At 31.5% G+C, this 19528-nt stretch overlaps 1 protein-coding gene across 8 annotated transcripts in view; it reads left to right on the top strand.

Annotated features, from left to right (window-relative positions):
- Window positions 1–19528, top strand: part of LOC124360911 (elongation of very long chain fatty acids protein AAEL008004) — a 164088-nt gene that overhangs the window by 124742 nt on the left and 19818 nt on the right. For 7 of the 8 annotated variants that reach the window (XM_046814917.1, XM_046814956.1, XM_046814923.1 and 4 more), the window contains 2 exons: window positions 9694–9771; window positions 10125–10315. In XM_046814917.1, the coding sequence (XP_046670873.1) occupies window positions 9714–9771; window positions 10125–10315 (249 nt within the window). In that variant the 5' untranslated portion in view covers window positions 9694–9713. Of the gene's footprint in view, window positions 1–9693; window positions 9772–10124; window positions 10316–15863; window positions 15945–19528 lie in introns of all 8 variants that reach the window. The other variant, XM_046814973.1, reaches the window with a different exon arrangement.

Raw genomic sequence — 19528 nt, 5'->3', positions numbered from 1 at the left:
TTCTCTGCATGTCTTTTATTGCCATAATTAAATATTGCAGACATTACTCTGCCGTTTTTATGACGTTGTTGTATATTATGCATACATAGAAGAGGCAGTGTTGATGTTTGTGTTAATGTTATAGCTGTTATTGTGCGCCAGTTCAGCCCACGCAGAGATAACCCCTCGGGGTTTTACTTGTGTTCTTACTGACTGTTATACATTCAGAGAAAAGACAGTGTTGATATTTGTCTCAATGTTATCGACCTGTTATTGTGCGCCAGTTCAGCCCACGCAGAGACAACCCGTCGGGGTTTTACTCGTGTTCTTACTGACTGTTATACATTCAGAGTAGAGGCAGTGTTGATGTTTGTGCTAATGTTATCGACCTGTTATTGTGCGCTAGTTCAGCCCACGCAGAGACAACCCGTCGGGGTTTTACTTGTGTTCTTACTGACTGTTATAAATTCAGAGAAAAGACAGTGTTGATGTTTGTTTTAATGTTATCAACCTGTTATTGTGCACCAGTTCAGCCCACGCAGAGACAACCTCACGGGGTTTTACTGATGTGCTTATTGACTGTTATACATTCAGAGACGAGACAGTGTTTATTTTTATGTTAATGTTATCGACCTGTTATTGTGCGCTAGTTCAGCCCACGCAGAGACAACCCGTCGGGGTTTTACTTGTGTTCTTACTGACTGTTATAAATTCAGAGAAAAGACAGTGTTGATGTTTGTGTTAATGTTATCAACCTGTTATTGTGCGCCAGTTCAGCCCACGCAGAGACAACCTCACGGGGTTTTACTGATGTGCTTATTGACTGTTATACATTCAGAGACGAGACAGTGTTTATTTTTATGTTAATGTTATCGACCTGTTATTGTGCGCCAGTTTCGCCCACGCTGAGACAACCCTAAGGGGGTTTACTTGTGTTCTTACTGGTTGTTGCTAAGTAACAAGCTGATCGTCAGAGCCGGATTTTCCAACGCTATGACTTGATAACTTGGATGCAAACCGAGACACGAGGAGTTTCCGGCGCGTCCACATAACTTCCGTTCCGCGTACTCTTCCAGTCCTTGTCTACGGCTTCGTCCTTAACTCCAGATGTGCATCAATGTTTAACTAGAGACTTGCTTTTGCACTTGAATGTATTTATTAGAAGCAGGACATCCGACCAGAATTGGCTTGTTTAAGCATCATCGTCATTTATTCACAATAACTATTTACATATTTTTTAAATTTAAATTTAATTACTGGAAATAATTTTTATAGTGGCCATAAAAATGCATAGGTCTAGTATTTATTATATTGTTGGTATGAAGTGTTAAATAGTGAAATTAGTTTTAAATAAGGGAAACAGTAGTGAGTGTTATTTCTGCAATTAAAGCAATAAAACATGATTAATTATGCGAGTGATCTAATTGAAAAAATGTAGAAGAACATGTTTATTGTATATTTATAGCACTTTTTGTGAATGCTAGGTTATCCTGTATTTTTGTACGTGGAACTAAAACCAATTTTAGTTTACCAATTTACTTGTGAATCAAAGGTTGCAGACAGCCCATTACAATATCCTATTATTTCAAATATATAGCAATTGTTTGCAATATTAATTTACGGCTTTAGTGGATTTTTTTAAAGAATATTTTACTATGAAAAGAATAAAAGAAATTTTGTACTTCTTACTTCCATTTTAATTTACTAGATATACGTTTCAAACTCATCTTCATTCATTACGCTCACAAAACCTAAATGTATATACTGCCACATCCTCGCCGAATTCACATCATATTTATTCCGTCGTTGTAATAATTATGCCCTGTTTTAACGTAGTATTACATATTTTCTCCAGCTACAAAAATGATGTTGGTTTATTAAATGTGTATCAATAATATAATAAAGGTTTATAAATGATATTGGACTTGTTTATTATATACAAACTTCAAAACACGCTAACGAATTTTAAACAGATTAGAATCTTCTGCATTCCACACAACACTTACTTGCAACCGGAGCCGAATATAACAATATGTCCTACAAACTAAAAGGTCTGAAATTACTATCGAGTTCATTTTACTTGTACACGTTCACATTTCATAGTAAATTTAATAAACTCTTATATTATCCTATTCCTATTGAAATTCTTAGTAAACAGAGTTGTGATCAAATTGGTTAGTTTACACTAACCAGATATTTCTTTCTCCTACAGCTCATTGAGACTTTTTTTTTATAAGGCATATTACAAAATCCAAAGATAATATTTGATCAATGTTTTTATAAGGCACATTACAAAATCCGTCTTGTTTCTTTTAATAGTTAAAAGTTTGGAGCTCATTACAGCTATTGGCTTTATCTCTAGACATAATACACTGTTTAATTTTTAACCAAGAGTGGCTTTAATCAATGTATTTTTTTAAGAATAGACCATTACTACAGAGTATCAAAGAAACCGACAGAAAGCGAACTAACCGTAACGTTTTCTCTGTAAATTTTCTGCTATTACACCTTTATATCAGCTTGTGAAGCCGTGAATATGGCTTTTGACCTCAAATTTAATAGGTGTCTTCCTTAGACTGTGTATCAAGTTTCAAGTCCCTATGACATTTCTGCAATAATTGTCGCATAGAGGACACAGAACGATGCGATTTGAAGTAGAACGTGTGTTCGTTAATAGCTTTGTCTGGAAATTTCACTTTATAAAACAAATGAAATCATAATTTGTTGGCACGGTTAAAGTTTACAATGCAGTGTGTAAGTCTCGATACATAATATCAACTAGGAAAACCATACAATATAAACAAACACAAATACATCAGATAAGCCCGTGTAACATTTTAACGTTTGGAGTTTATTAAGTGTATCTAATTTATCATATTATTTTCTTGTAATGTTGATAAATAAATAAATTAATATTAATTTTGTATTTGTATTTATTTTGTACAAGTGATATTACAATAAAAAATTAATATTATTGACCAACATTATGTAGTTTAGTTTTAGCTTTATCAATACATTACATTGTTGTTGCTTGTTATGTTGATGTTCATGTATTTGCATTGTTTTCTGGAAGATCTTCCATGAATTAATACTAAATGGTTAATAGTTGTAATACAACAAGTTTCATAGTTATTATATTTGTAATTAGAGCTGAAATTCCTCTAAAGAAAGGGAAGTTTCAGAATTTTCCCGCCAACTGGAGATTTGCTCCACGTAATGCTAGGTGGCTTTAAAAGCTATGGTCTTTAAATAGTAAGGCTTGAATTTTGTACTTGGAACTCACTACCGGTAATGTTTTTTCGTAAATTATTACTCATTTTAATGTTTAAGTGGGTTTTGATTTTATGGCGCAATCAGATATATATATTTATCTGATCTTGTGTTTTTTTAATTTGGTCTTCTCTCCAAAGAATTTCGAGGATATCATATACACCTCTCTCAAGTAACTGGGGCTAACAACACAGTGTTTGTTGGTCACCAGATCAGGCAGGCAGAGACGATAGCCGAGCCGAAGGTTTATGCAGGTGTTACTTGTGGGTGACATAACCTCAACAACAATGGCGAGGCGCGCGGTAGCTGTCAGCTGATCGACTCAGTCAGTCAGCTGTATAGCGCGGCGCGGTGCGGCCCCCGGTGATCGTGACCTACTTGCGTCACTGTCTGTTGCCGCATACCTCCATGACTACTGATGTCTTCACTTCGCAAACACACACACACACCTACAGGCAACATGACTAGTCATTGGACGACGTGACGTATATGTAGACAGTGTCTTCCCATCGTGAGTGAACGTGAACTTGACATTGGAAGATGTGTTTGATGGGCAAAAATCTCAGGTTCATTAATATTTTTTGAGAATTACCTATTATGGTCAGAAAAAAATGGTTGAAGATAAAGAGGTGGAGGTGTTACAGTATACGTATGAAGATGGACTGTAGGGAATAACATTTTAAATGTATAACAGAATGTGATTTTCTAAAGAAATAAATCATTTAAAATTATATTATATAAAAAATTAATTTCTTGAAGTCATAAGTCTTAAATTACGGCATCCCTTGCAGTTATAATTAAAAAAACTCCAACCATAAATTCTGTTTCATCATCTTCAAAATATAGTTTAAGATTGTGATATGTTAAACCGATGATAGGTTTTATTATAAATATTTAAAATTACCGTGTTTATTGTAAATTTTTAAATGAGAAGCATAAATTTTTCGTCCCTAATCAAGATAACCGGACGCCACACTTCAAGTGAGTGTGAGAGGCCTCGTGTTTGCACCACAGCGGACTACATCCTGCTACTCACAAATGGACCACTATTTAGTCCATCAAAATAACTTAATCACATATATTGATAAGTTACTGAAAAAAAAACATGGTTAACCGTCAAATTCCAAATCTCTAGGTCAACACGTTGAACACTTCTCGTACAGAAATTGGATTCAATCATCAACATCTGGCGGGAGCGATAGTAATTATAATTTCATTTTTAAATAGTTTTAAAACACCCTCAAAAAAGCAGTTCATTTATTTGCAAGAGATTTTTCTGAGGCCAGGGTAATAGAAAATGTAACAGTTATTTGATTTTTAACGCCAATCGGTACAACGATGCCCGTTGTTGTTAGGGGGCGCTGCCTTACGGTCCCTAGGCCTCTGACGTCACGCCTGAGGGGTGCTTATTCAGCGCATGGACACGGTCAATGTGCTGAATTAGCACCCCTCAGTTTCAATATTTCCCTGTTATGTCATATATTTAAGACTAATGCATTACTGTTGCAATAGAGCAACCAAGATTTTTAACACCAATGTTACAAAGGATATTTTCCATCATTAATGTTATAAAAATAAAACACTGCGTTCTTCGAGTTGGAGTAATTAACTTTAAACAAAGAATGAGATACATTTAAAATAAATAAATTCATTATTCAATTATTATGTAAATCACATTTATAATTTTCTCAGTAATCCAGAACCGTTATATCTCTAATTTCTCATTTTGATTTTAGTTGTTTTGTTATGATTAATTTATTTGTTATGTGGGCATTTAAAATAATAATTCTATATCTTTATTAATTAATGAACAATACTGGAACTTTTGGAACACGTTGTAATAGCCAACCCAGTAGACCGCCCATAGGCCATTGCTGTAGTGTGTTTGTTTATACTTGGTTCCATGCTTGCCACCTGATTATTCAATTGTTTTGTTTTAAATCAAACACTTTTCCTTCTTCTTCATCTAATAATAATTCTATAAATATGGCATAACTAATAAAATGAGTTAATTGGCATGATAATGTTTAGCTGGATATATGTTTTCACTATCGGAAATCAAACAAAATAAAAAAATCTGTACTATTGAAAGTAATCAACAGCTTGCGAACAACTTTAAAATTGTTTAATTATGTACATGTTAAAAGGAGCATATAAACTATTTTTGACAGGCAAAGTACAGCCTGTTAGGTGTCCAATTGCCTAAAATGTCCGATAAATGTATATTGTCTAAATATTTTTCTCGGCATATAAATAAGCTCTATATTATATTATTGTCAACATTCTATGCATTTAATTGCAAAGCCCAATTAAACTAACATTTTTGTTAATGTGTTATGTTAGATTAAATGCGGTAGTGTTAAGGAGTAACAGTCTTTCGTATTCATGGAGTTGCTGTCATGAAAATAAAAATTTGTGACAATTAATTTACAGTTGAAGGTTCAATTCACACAATGTAAAATTTCCGCTACTATTTTGTTGTTAATACGTGTATTACCGAAATACTCTTATGTTTAAAACTGATTCTACAAAAAGTAATAATGTGCCATAACAGCCAGTTCTTCTATGTTACCGTACTAATAAACTGTGTTAACTAGCAAACCTACTAGGATGAAAATAGACATGCAAATGTTATAACCAGTGGCATTAGATTAAAAACTCACACTTGTCAAAAATTAGGGCTTTATTTGAGTAATTTATTGAGTATATTGAGCAGTGGGATGACATAAATAATATGCTTGATTTACGCCTTGTTGCTAGCTGTAAAATATATGGTCACTTTGGTGTAAAAAACTTAAGTCAATGCAGCTTACTTGACTAAACTAATAAATAATTTATCTACGATTAATCTATATAAATAAAAATAAAATATTGTTCGTAGATACGAAAGGCTTGTCCGATGTGGCTATTTTTAATTCTGTAATATTCCAAATTAATCTTTTTGTGGTAAAAATGGAAAATATGTATAGATCTCAGAGTTTCAAATGAAACGGGATATACCAAACATTACGAGAGATAACAGTGTACTGAAGACAGCAACGACAATGTAAAATGTATTATGGATATTATTTAAACGTTGGTTAAAAATTTAATTTGATGAACTAAATTGTGAATATATATATATGTATGTAAGTTACCCATAATTGGATTCTTGGACATTGTGGCACGAAATATTTACTGTAGCGGAAGGAATAAAAAAAAGAGTAAAAACTACTGAAAATAGAATTGAGAGGGTGTTAAATCGGGACATAAGACATGGTCAAAGAGCTGAGTAAGGACTCCCATATTGCAAGGGAGTGCTAATTCAGGGCATGTACTCTTTTTTGTGATGTCAAATTGACCTCACAATCGGGAGGGGTGCGATGTCCAGAAGGGAGCTAAATCAGGTGCACCTAGTTGGGATCTAATTCAGGTATCATACTTTATAGCTTATGTAGCAAATACAATAATTTAACCACTGACACTAATGGCAATTGTAGTGGATTAGTAAAGTATTTTATTTGTATGCCTTGTATAGGCTCTATCCATGAAGCATGGACTCTACAACCTTACAATACTTGTTATTTTAACTAACAAAAATTCAGCCTCAAACGTTTTATTACATCGAGCCAAAATAGTTGTATGCGTATTTTTATAAGAATGAAAATGACATGATGGAGTCACTAACCACATAATTATGAGGAACTCCCCTCTTAGAAGATTGGGATTCCTCTACCAAATACATCTTCCTCAAATCACTAAATATCTGTTCTGTATTAATGGGCATTATTGTATGGTAAGTGCCAATTAATCTGAGAGCTTCAACTGCCACAGAGATTTTACAAATAAGATTACCATGAGTATTAATCAGTGAAAAGCTCATTGAGATAAGGCAAGTGCAGAGATTAGCACCAAGACAGTTCTAAGTGGATATTAATTATCTACAAGTAAAGTTAAATTTAATGTTAAGGCAGTAACCAATTGGTACACCATAAGATGTTCAGTTCATTGTAGAGCACAAGTTGATAGTTATTGCATATAGATCTCTCTTTTGAGAGCGATGACTTTAAAAACCTTCCTCGATCCACCTATCCTTCAGACGTCCTACATGTATGATATATCCAGCAATGTCACTAGAATGAAGTGTACAGCGTTCTTCGCTCTGCTCTCTGTTCTCTTTTGTCAGTAGGAGAAGTGATCTAGGGTTGCATTTTATTGTAGCCATTTAATTCAATCTTGGTTTTGTCACTGGTAATTTGCTTGTCACTCTCTTTGTTAGGAGACAGTTTCATTAGCAGTGTCATTCATTTCTAATATTTTGTCAAAGTCAGGGGTGCCTAATAAGTTTTGAGAATGCGTTTCTAACCTGTAAAAGCTGAGTTTAAAGTTACGGGTTATAGATATGTTGTGGTTTTATCGTCTGTGCAGGCCGTAGTAAGAACAATTTGCTTTTACTGATTTTATGTTGTCTTTTGTGGTACTTGATTTGAGCTTGCACCCGGAGATGGTAGCTTCCAGATAGATAGCAAGGAGGTTAGTTATTTCTTGTATTGTTGTACACTACCATTTTATAAGTTGCATTTTAAATAGAATAAGATATAATTCATTAGTTTCATTGTGAAGCGGAATTATCTGACCATCACTTCAACTACAGACATTATTTTTATTATCAAGATATACAATTGACCAGTTGTCCTAGAAGTGCTAAAACCCCAATGACTTGCAATTCTATCTACTACTTCTTGTTTTATTGCTGAACAAATTCTCAGAAGTAATTAAATGGTATTTGTGTTAGAGGAAGTGATGATATATTTCATATTTATTGATCATTAACTCTGATTACATCTAATTGGTGGTTCTACAATTATTATGAAAACTCATGTTTTCTCTCTCTGAGATCATAAGAAACTATTTTCAAATGTCCATTTTGTATTTTTATAGTGCCGGCAAAAAAAATATCTGGATATATATTTGATGAAATCATTTATTATTATTATCCATATTATCAGTTAAGGGTGTATAAATAAGTTTCACTAGTAATGATTAAAATATTTACTCAATTGTTTGATCAAGTTGGTATTTATATGAATCACTTTGAAAAAGCACCTATATCTAAATAAATTCTATTTAAATAGACTATTTGCATTTGAAAATTGTATTAAATAGCACCTGGAGACGTAGCTCAAATCTTCAAACCATTGTTTCAGTTACCAGTTTCTTTACAGTTTACGTTCTTAATTTAATGAGACAAGAACAAATGACGAGATTCAACTATGGATTATGTACTATCTTGAGCTTACGAAACTCTCAGGGGTACCTCTATGATTAGAAAGGAGTTTCAGTACATATAATTTTTATGCAAATTGTGTAAAAGTGAAGAATTCAGTATTATCCATGTAGAAACATTTAGAGAAAAACCTGTTTGATCTGTATTCACCCCATATGATAAGATTATGTATTTGCTCCACAAAAACACTGAATTAGAGTATCTGAAAATTATAAGATGATATTAATGTATTTGGCCAAGCCAGTACTTTCTCAAGGACAAAAATTACTAGAAGCAACTAGAAAGCATCTTATAGTGCATCCTTTCTTATCTTGGAAAAAATCGTGATCAAGAATAGCTTTAGTTCCAATTGGAATAACATACTAATATTTATAAATTAATAAAAGTAGAGTCAATCTTTATTAACTTAATAGTGTGATTTATTGTGTTAATTTAGCAATTTAGTAACAAGAGACTTATAATGGTAAGGTTGATGTTGAACATGTTGACAACAACACCAGACTGTTAACAATCCCCGAGGCCACTTGCCCATACTCACATAGCTTGGTTTGTAAGTTTGGCTTGACTTCACAGATATTTATTTGGAAAATGGATAGCAAACATCCATCCATATCTAGTAATTCACATATATAAAATTAGTACAATTATTTTATTGAATTATTACATTCCAATGAAGAAGTTGTATCTGTGTTTAAATGAAATGGAATACAAAACATCTCTAGTCACAATAAATATATTTAAGTCATATATTAAAGTGACACACACATGCACAATGTGTATGTAAATTTTCTTTTAGCCTAAGCCTGAGAGTATCCCTTTTAAGTATTTTGTGACCAAGCAAGCTGTTACACTCTAGATCTGGAAAATGAAGGAAATTGTCTTGTGTGCAATCTCTACTGCCCTGGAGATCAGTGCTAGTTTTACTTAATTTTCTAACACTCTTTAAATACAAAAGTATCAACAATGCCATATTTTTAATGACAATGTTCCCATATTTAGAATCTACTCATTCATCTGGTGTCCGATTGTTCTTTTTGTCAACAATGTTGGCTTGTCTTAGACAACTTCAGATATCTGTTGTTTTTCACATTTGGATAGTTTCTCCAAGAGAAAAAGTCTTTTTGTCTTCCACACCAACCTATGTAACATCTATTCTAAGTAAGTTTGTTCTGTTATAGAGGCCCGGAGACAGCCTACGATGGCCCTGATCATGCAGTATATAGATGACATGCACCATGTCTTCAGCAAACACGGAGGTGAGTTATATGCATCACTTATTGAGCTAATTATCTTTTATCATTCAATCTACAGTTAAAGGTTAGTAGGAGTTTGACATTTTTATGAGGTAATTCCTGCATGGAAAAAAATTGACTATCTGATTTCGTGAGTGGCAATTGTGTTGCTGCTAACATTAAGGCTCGGAATTAAGAATCCAAATCAGTGTTTGATTATAAATACCATAATTTGTGTACTTATATAAGTTATAAAGGGGTAATTGTTGTTGCATTGTCTAGATTTTCATTATCATTCTGAATTTAAAATTGGGATATTATAAAGGAATAGTAACTTATTGCTACAAGATGTGAGTGATGTGTACTGTGTGTTGTAGATCCTCGCACAAACAACTGGCTACTCATGTCCAGTCCATTCCCTACCCTGGCTATCTGCCTGTCGTATGTCTACCTGGTCAAGGTGCTGGGGCCCAGGTTGATGGAGAACCGTAAACCTTTTGAGCTGCGCAATGCTCTCATCGCCTATAACCTATTTCAAGTTATATTTAGCGCATGGCTGTTTTATGAGGTAAGCTTCTGTTCACCATTTGCAGTAGATATATAACTAGTGAATAGTTTTAATTGTTTAAGTGTACAATATAGATGGTACTGAACCAATAGATTTCTGCTAGAAACATTGTTTAGTTTCAGAGCGGAAGGCGACAACTATCTTTAGAGATCAGCACGATTGTAATGCGTTCGTATTAAACGTGCACTCCATAAAACTTAACTGCAGTATTTTTATTACAATCTTCTTTAGTTAGAAAAGCTGAAACAAAGGTGAAAACGTTCTGTAGTGTTAGTTAACATGAAATATATTAGTAGCTATATAACATAAAACTCAGCAATGCTCAACACTAGAGCAAGCAAACTAAAGGAGAGTTATTTAAATTAGCTCTATATCTTATGTCTCTATAGCAGAAATACAGACAATTTTGTCTGGTTACATAGATTACTCCACTTAAAACCACCTCTTGCCCAACTTGCTTGTATCAGTCTTGCATAAATCTTTTCTTACAATTTTCGTGATGTTGCCTGTAAACACTTCTGTGTCAACCATTTACTAAGTACAGTAAATCAAGCAAATGTTTTTTTTTTTTTAATTCTTCACTTATTTGAATAAATTTTTGTTTTTGTATATTTTTGGCCACATAATATGTGAAAAATATTAGCCATGTCTACTTTGAGGCATTTACTTTTATAAATAAATCTGCAATCAAGCATCATAGAGAAAAAATAAAGTATTCTCAAATAATTTGTTTTCAATGTTAATTATATTTTTTAAGGTTCAATACCCTTGGTTAATTATAATAAAGTTTTTAAAAGCTGAAACAATATATAAGTAATTTGTGAAAGTACCATAACACAAAGTTACAGAGGTACAATTACATTATTATAATCTCAACTATGATTTAATTTGATTCAAGAGGATTGAAGTTTTTGTGTATTAAATTTTTAAGATATAGTGCATAGTGGCAAATGAAATACACCTTTCTTACGATAATGATAGAAAGAGTATATATTTTTAACTTTCCTACACCGTAACATACAGTTTTGATTTTCTTCCTGAGAATGTGTGCTTTTCCTCCTTTATCAGTAAAATGTATGTTTCTAACCTGAATTAAATATGAACTATATAACTGTTTTGATAGTAGGCACTATGTATAATTTACAATTGGAAATAATAACATTTCTGTGGCTGTTCACTATAGTGATTCTTTCTATTTGTAGAACTGCTTGCATGACAACACGTGTGTTATCTTGTAGCTAGACTGGCTTATTTGCTGATGTACTCAAGTGCGATCATTAAAGACAGATGTTTTAAAATAAATATGTACTACTTTATACAATTATTTTTTTTTATTAGTTAAATATAAGTACATGTTTAAATGTAATATTGCTTTAAATGAAAACACACACACATACCACAGGTGAGTTCATATCACAGAATTTTTTATTTGCATTGTACTCGTATAAGCACACAACTTGTATTTTTTGTAAAATATAAAGAGGCATTTTCCCCAATAGAGACATTTTTCAAGTTATGATGAGTCTCAGTATAAGAGGGTATCAAATGGATTAAAAATACAAAATGATAAAATTTGTCACATGTGACATTTTTTAGTTTTACACTTATAGCCAACCATCAAACTGCTAAGTAATATTTACATCACTGCCAGCCAAAGAGATTAAGTGACTGAAGGTTACCATTTTCAAGTAGTTGTTCTTTGTCATGTTGGTTAGCTGACAATGAGGTCTGATGGTTGGTTGATTGTTAGTGTGGAAGCTAAAATTTGTACCCTTTGATGGTTTCATTACTGCCCCATTTCTCCACCAGACCACACAATAAATTTCTGTCTTAAGGGAAATATCTCTAAAGATTTCATGAAAAACCAGGTTCTGTGTTTATGGAATATAAATTGACTTTTGGCTCCCAAACTAATTTAAATTTAATATTTGAGTCAGACCTCATTACACGAAAAATTATTAGGTATACAAAATTACTTTACAATGTATTCATGAGTCATCATGGTACTGTATAACACTTTAACTTAGTAGTTAATGTATTAGATATGTAGGTCAAACTATTCTTATTTTACTTAGATTTTGGAGTTATCAAACTATGGTAAATCAGTGTTAGAATTTTTACTGTTGTCATTAACTTCTTGCATAAATACAATATCAAACGGTTCTGTTCTTACTAATTTACTGTAATGCCCTCAACATACTTGTATAACTTACTTATTAAACAGGGCCACCATTGGAAATTTAATAATCAAAACTTGTAAGGATCATTTAAAAAATAATACTTATTTGAAATAAATCTAATGAAATACACAAAGGAAGTTTTACTTAATTAAAAATGAAAATATGTTAATGTTTTAAATTTATTGATCAAGTGTATGGCGTCTTTTAACAACAGATAAACATGTAAAACTAATTGTTTGCCAAATAAAATATTTATAAAAATAATTTTACGATGTTGATTTACTGTATTACTATATTTCCAAAATTTCAAAATTGCTTCGGCTTTTGTTCCGTAATGTGCTTTTTATGTTTATTCTTTCAAAGGGGAATTGTGTTTGTTGCAAAAACCTAGCCAACTTAAATGTTTATATGTTTTCGAGCAAGAATTTTGTATGACCTGTAAAATGATTTCTATTCATATAGCTAAGTGACAACATAATTTTAAATTTGTGTATAATATCACTCTAAAATACAGGAGAACGTACAATATACCTTACACATTTTTAGCCGTTCCATTCACAGTTTTTGTATTAATAATGTTTCCAAAATTGTATTTTGTTTACTTTTATTTGTATTTACACGTGTTATACTTGTATGTAATGAATAACTTTGTACGTTTTGCAATTTCTCACTTTTGGAGCATGTACAGATCTTTTATATATAATTATTGAATAGCAAAATTTCATTAAGGTGGTGCACTTAGTGTTTGGATAGAATTTATTTTGATTCTGTAGTCATAGCTCTTACATTTTCTAAATACAGGAATAATAGGACAATTTTTCACCATTACTCAAGAACATAGAGGCATTTAAAGTATAATTTAGTATAATCTTATAATCAGGCACAAAGAAAACAGTTGAATATAAGGATATAATGTTTTACAGTAATCAGATAAAAGAGAACAGAATTGAATGAGATTTTTTATTAAAAAATAATTTCCTTTAATAATATTTTATTAAAAATATATCATCTCCTTAAATTATACATTGTTAAAATTTTTATTTCTGTAAATCATAAAACCTGATAAACTCTTTGCTCCCTGAAATGATAACTCTATACATACTGTAAAAAGTCTATTCTTTTTAATTTGTTGTTTTTATGTAAGCTTAGTTACCTAAGTTGTCTACATCTCTTTCTTTGAATGCCTATAAATCCTTGTGGAGTAATAAAAAGTTATTCTGTCTTCATGAAAGTTACGATAAAATGAGTTGTGATATGGAACTTAAAAATATTCATATATATATTTAAAAAAAAACAGTCACACCACCTCAAATAAAACATTTTTAGAATCGTTTGGTTATTAATTATAAATATTTAAATATAGAATATATTCTTACCTTTGACAAACTGAGTTTTGTATATTTTGCATTATCAACATACTGATTTGAAACACTCATTTGAAAAATGTTGACAGTGAATTTTCATTAGTTAGTTGAATTTAAGTTTAAGTATTTTGGAATGAATTGTTGCATTAAAGTAGTTTGTGTTGTTGTAGAAATCTTTTATTAATTTACACTATTTGTAGCTGCATGCCATGTCGTCACAACTTCAGGAAACTTATCATGATTATACAAACAATACTTCCAATGTTTCCAAATATTTGATCAACCAGAGTACATTATTCAGTTGGTCGCAAACAACTTCATTGTTTTTTGTTATTTATAAATAAAAGATTTACATTTAAAGTTGCAATCTTTCTATTCCTAGCGAAGTATTTTAACCTTATTTTCTGTTTTATCCGTACCTGGTTTATATTAAGGATTGTGCTAGGTTTTGGATTTCTATCCACTTTGTGTTTAAATCCATAAAAAGTTGATATTTAATAATTGTGGATCAAAAGTGAACAAGAGGAAATATATTTAAAAATTGAGAATATAATATTAGAGGATATTCATTAGACCTTAATAATAAAGGCAGAGTAATTGATATTGGTAATTGGCCGATATAAAATTTGTGATTCATACAAGGTAAATAAATTCAGTGCAGATACATTTAAACTCCCCGAGTTTGGGATTGCTGGTTTTGTAGTAGACGTAGGTTTAGAGGGAGAGGTAGATCAACGAAGTTCTTGAGTTGGCAAAATCTGGTATGATACGTGGACCTGGAAGCTGTAATTTGACTACGTTGAATTGAGAGCATACATGTTCAAGTACCAGTATACAGTTTCAAATCATTGCGCTTGTGATAAAATGTTAAGAAACAGACAAATATCTAGTTGTGATGGTCACAGGATCTTTAGAAATTGAAAAATTGTGACGTCACTATCATACGTCACAGTTTAAGTCAAACAAAGTTTTGCTATTTGCTTTTCAAACATGATAATTTTAATGAGATTAATATTTTTAATTTTAATTTTATGAGATACAAGATATCAAACATAAATTTTTAAAGTTCAATTGATAAAGTATTTTATTAAAATTTGTAATTATAGAAGCATACATATATAATATACATTATTAGCAAAAGCTATAATATACTGAACATAAAAAGGCCATTTAAATGTTAGCCTATAATCTGATTTAGCATTAAATTAAATAGGTAAATTTCATAATATCTTATTTTAGACTTGAAATACATAAAATAAGAGTAAATTTAATTAATCTAAATTAAATTCAAATATAAAGTCAAAAGGTTTGAATCATTAAGCTGATTAATAAGCTCTTTACAGAAATTAACAGTAATCAAATATACTTGATATGTGTGACTAAGCATTAAAGAATTTTGATAAACCAAAACTAATTAAATATGTACATAAAATAGTGAAAATATGTTAAATGGGATGTTTAATTGCGATTACTTTAATTATTTGAGTCCTGACAAAAGCTTGAAGTAAACAATGTATATGCTTAATTATACCAATTAAAAATTAACAAAGAAAAATAATGTTAATAAATAATAAAAGACGGAAATTAAATAAATTGCAAGTGAAGAAATACGTATTTAATAATTTAATTAGGTATATTAAACTTTAAGCACAAGTAGATTTGAATTAAAAATAAATTATTACCTAATTAATGGTAAACAAACTTTAGTCACCTGTGGAGGCAGATGACACAATAATCCCAAGAAATGATGGAAGCAGTGATGTTGTGTCTCTGCTTTGTTCCATTCTATGCTATTTTTAAAAGCTAGTATTAATGTTCTTAGTTTTGTTTCAATCAGAGAAATTCCATGAACAATCACATTTCTTATCAGTTGCAATAATATGTTAATTGTTTACAAACTTTTTTAATACTTATTAATTTGTTGATGTTACTTTGCAAAAATCTTGCTGAAAGTGGAAATGTGTGGGGGCGCTTCTGTGGGCTAATGTATTATTAACATTTCAGTGTTTGATGGGTGGCTGGTGGGGCGAGTACAGTTTCAGGTGTCAACCTGTCGACTATTCTAACTCTTCCTCTGCCACCAGAGTGAGTCACTTACTGCAGTGAACATGGAACTATAAATTGTTATGTCCCCAGTCCGAGTTATTAGCGAAAGTAGATGAGATTGAATACGTGCCACCCTGGAGCTTGGAGCTTGTTGTGGTATCTGTGGCCATGGGGCGCTTTGCTTATGGTTGGTCATTGCTGGTATCGGGTTTCATTACTAGTTCATTTTAGAGATGTTTTTCTTTAAAATATGCTGTATCGGAAATAACAGGTTTATATTAAAAAAAAGAAAAGGCTTTCGAATTTTAGTTCCGTGGTTAAATCAACATTATTTTTAAATCGCATTTGCATCTTCCATATTAATGGTACCAAATTAGATTGTGGCCAGCTTTAGCACGAATAAGGGAGTGGTTCTAGTTGTAAAGATCGTTTAAATAATGTGTTTTAGCTATGTCAACTAGCTGGACTTTTCAAAAGAAGTAATTAATGTAAAAATTATTTTTTAACAGATTCTGTGCAAGCACACTTTTCTTCTGTTAACCTTCTTGCTTTTGTAGGCAGATTTTTTGATGTTATATTTACTTGCATTTAGGTATAAAGTCATTGTGTGGCTTTGCAGATTGTACTTCATTCTTTGGGAAATGCATGATTTCTTTATTTTGTGCTCTTCACGCTGCTTTGCATGAACAAGACTTGTTTACTGTTAAGACATTTGTATTTACTTTTGTGGTTTGGTTCTCAAATACCCATTTTCCTTTCTTTATTGTAATTTTCTGGACTAAGAGTGCAGTGTCCAGGCAAAAAATATCACTAAAAATATACCATTCATGTTACCCTATTTGTGAAAAATAATGTAAGTTTAAACAGGCTGTGCAACACAAAAATGTCCAATTGTTTATGAAGTTAACAGTAAGACTTTCTCTAGCTCATTGTATTTTCGTTATCTCAGGCTCATTGTTATTAAGAGAAACAAATTTCTTCAATGGTATTCCTGTTAGTGAGTGGAATAGCGGATTTTAATAGCTAAGTGTTTGTTTGCTCTAGTCACAAGGCTTAAATTACAGCTTAATTTAAAACAATATTTTTATGATCAGTACTGATCATAACACTTAATGAATATAATTTACATTCAGTAAAAATACCATTGTGTGTTGTTTAGTAAATACTTCTGGTAGCATTGTAAATAAAGAAAAGTCTCCTAGTACTTGCTGAAAAGCTGCTGTGGTTATTACATTTATTAGAGCTTTACAATACGATCAATCTGTCAAAAATTTAAGGCATAAAGAATTCATCTGCTTCCAAAATAAATTAGTCAGATGACTGAAGAAGAAAAACTTCTAAATCATTAACGGAAACCGTTTAATGACTTAAATTAGTGGATATTAAACCATTTAATTTAATATTACTGATTTTTTTACAAAACCAATTTGCATTTCAGTTGGGTTGGTGAACATTAAATTATCCTAACTAATATTATAAATACAAAATTATGCTTGTTTGTTTGTTATGCTCATATGTTTAACACATTTACTGCGGTAGACGCACATTGCTACTGTCCCAGCTGTCCTATAGTCGGTACATGACAGGTGTCACAGTGAAGGTGTTAATTAAATTTAACTACAATTTTCAATTTGTTTATTTATAGTGTAAAAAAGTATATAGTACAGTTGACAGTAAAAAAACTTCTTATTTCAACTTTTTCTGTTAAACAGTTTTTCAGTTCAACCGCTGTTAAGCACAGAAAAAGAAAATTTTAAAATATACTTTTAACTTTACATTCTAACAAATATTAAGTATGCAGTTACTAATTTACAGAAGTGGACTTCTCTGACATGTGTAAATGTCTGAGAGTATATGTATATTCTTGATCGACAAACAAGGCAAAATCAACTATAGAAAAAAATACAAAGACCAATGTAAATTATAATGGCCATAAATATACACTTTTTGAGAAATTTTCTTGATTGTGGCAAGGCAAATTCAGTATTGGTGTTGGAAATATAATTTACTCTGACCAGAAATGCTCATACATTGGCAAAGCCTATGAAATTGTGTGCAAATCCACGGGTAACTGCTAGTCACTAATAATTCTTAGAGCGGTAATAGAATGACACAAAATAATAAATGCCCTTTCAAGTGTTCTTATGCCTAGAGCAACCTCAGACAATCAGACTGTCCATTATAAGCTCTGGGTCAGTAGTAGTCAGGGGATTAGCAATGAGAAAGACTGTGAGACAAGTATTCTCCTTATCATAAGAAAAATGTCTGCTGAGGATTGTAATGATTTCAGTGAAAAGAGTTATTTTTTAATGATAAGGGTTGTTTAGTGTGATTGTGTAACAACAGTGTTTTAGAAGATTAACACTGTATAATTTAATAATGAAAGTCCAAACATTGTAAGTTATCATGATAAAATATGGGTTGAAATATGTGTAATTTTTTATATAAATATTCAATTATAGAGTAAGGTGAAATAGATTTATATTATGCTCAATTTCAATATTTACATGTTTTATTTATTAAGTTATTTAAATTTCACTCTCTACACCTTGGTAAAAGATTTCAGTATACTCAAAGTAAAAAATTAAAAGAATTGCAATGATGCAATGAACTGTAATAGTCAGAGGAAACTTAATCCATAAACCCATGGAACCATTACCTAATATGTTGACCCTTTCCGAAAGCAAAACATCCTATTAGATCAAATTAAGTCATTAATGCTATTAAAATGTTAATCAAATAAATAGTGAAACTGATGGAATTACCAATAAAATATTAATAACATTAATGTGTGAATGCAATCAATAAAATGTTGTATATTTAGTAGTAGTTGTTATTTCTTATCTTTACAAAGTACCTTTCCATCAATGTTAAAAACTATCATTTTGTATTTAAAAGAGATAATTGTACAGTGTATGATATTTATTAGTTCTTTTCATACATTTCAAATGTAAATAAAGTATGTAAAGTATGTTTTTGTTACACTTCCCACTCATCTGTCCTGGAATACTTGGTGCTGTTAAAAGCCATTCTAGTGGGTCGACTGTATCAGGTTTTGTATTCCATGTCATTGGACAGATGGGAGGAAGTTGGTATATGTTGTGTTAGTGGACATTACTAAGGCAAGTCATACCGGACTGGTAGAGGATCTGCAGTTTATACCAACAGTCTTACCAACAAAACTTAGTTTGTGTAAACCTAACACACTTGGTAGAGGATCTGCAGTTTATACCAACAGTCTTACCAACAAAACTTAGTTTGTGTGAACCTAACACACTTGGTAGAGGATCTGCAGTTTATACCAACAGTCTTACCAACAAAACTTAGTTTGTGTGAACCTAACACACTTGGTAGAGGATCTGCAGTTTATACCAACAGTCTTACCAACAAAACTTAGTTTGTGTAAACCTAACACACTTGGTAGAGGATCTGCAGTTTATACCAACAGTCTTACCAACAAAACTTAGTTTGTGTGAGCCTAACACACTTGGTAGAGGATCTGCAGTTTATACCAACAGTCTTACCAACAAAACTTAGTTTGTGTAAACCTAACACACTTGGTAGAGGATCTGCAGTTTATACCAACAGTCTTACCAACAAAACTTAGTTTGTGTGAGCCTAAC

The sequence above is a fragment of the Homalodisca vitripennis genome, chromosome 1 (assembly GCF_021130785.1).
Source record: "Homalodisca vitripennis isolate AUS2020 chromosome 1, UT_GWSS_2.1, whole genome shotgun sequence".
Taxonomy (NCBI): domain Eukaryota; kingdom Metazoa; phylum Arthropoda; class Insecta; order Hemiptera; family Cicadellidae; genus Homalodisca; species Homalodisca vitripennis.
Note: the sequence above shows the minus strand (reverse complement) of the source record. Positions and strands in the feature narration are given on the sequence as shown.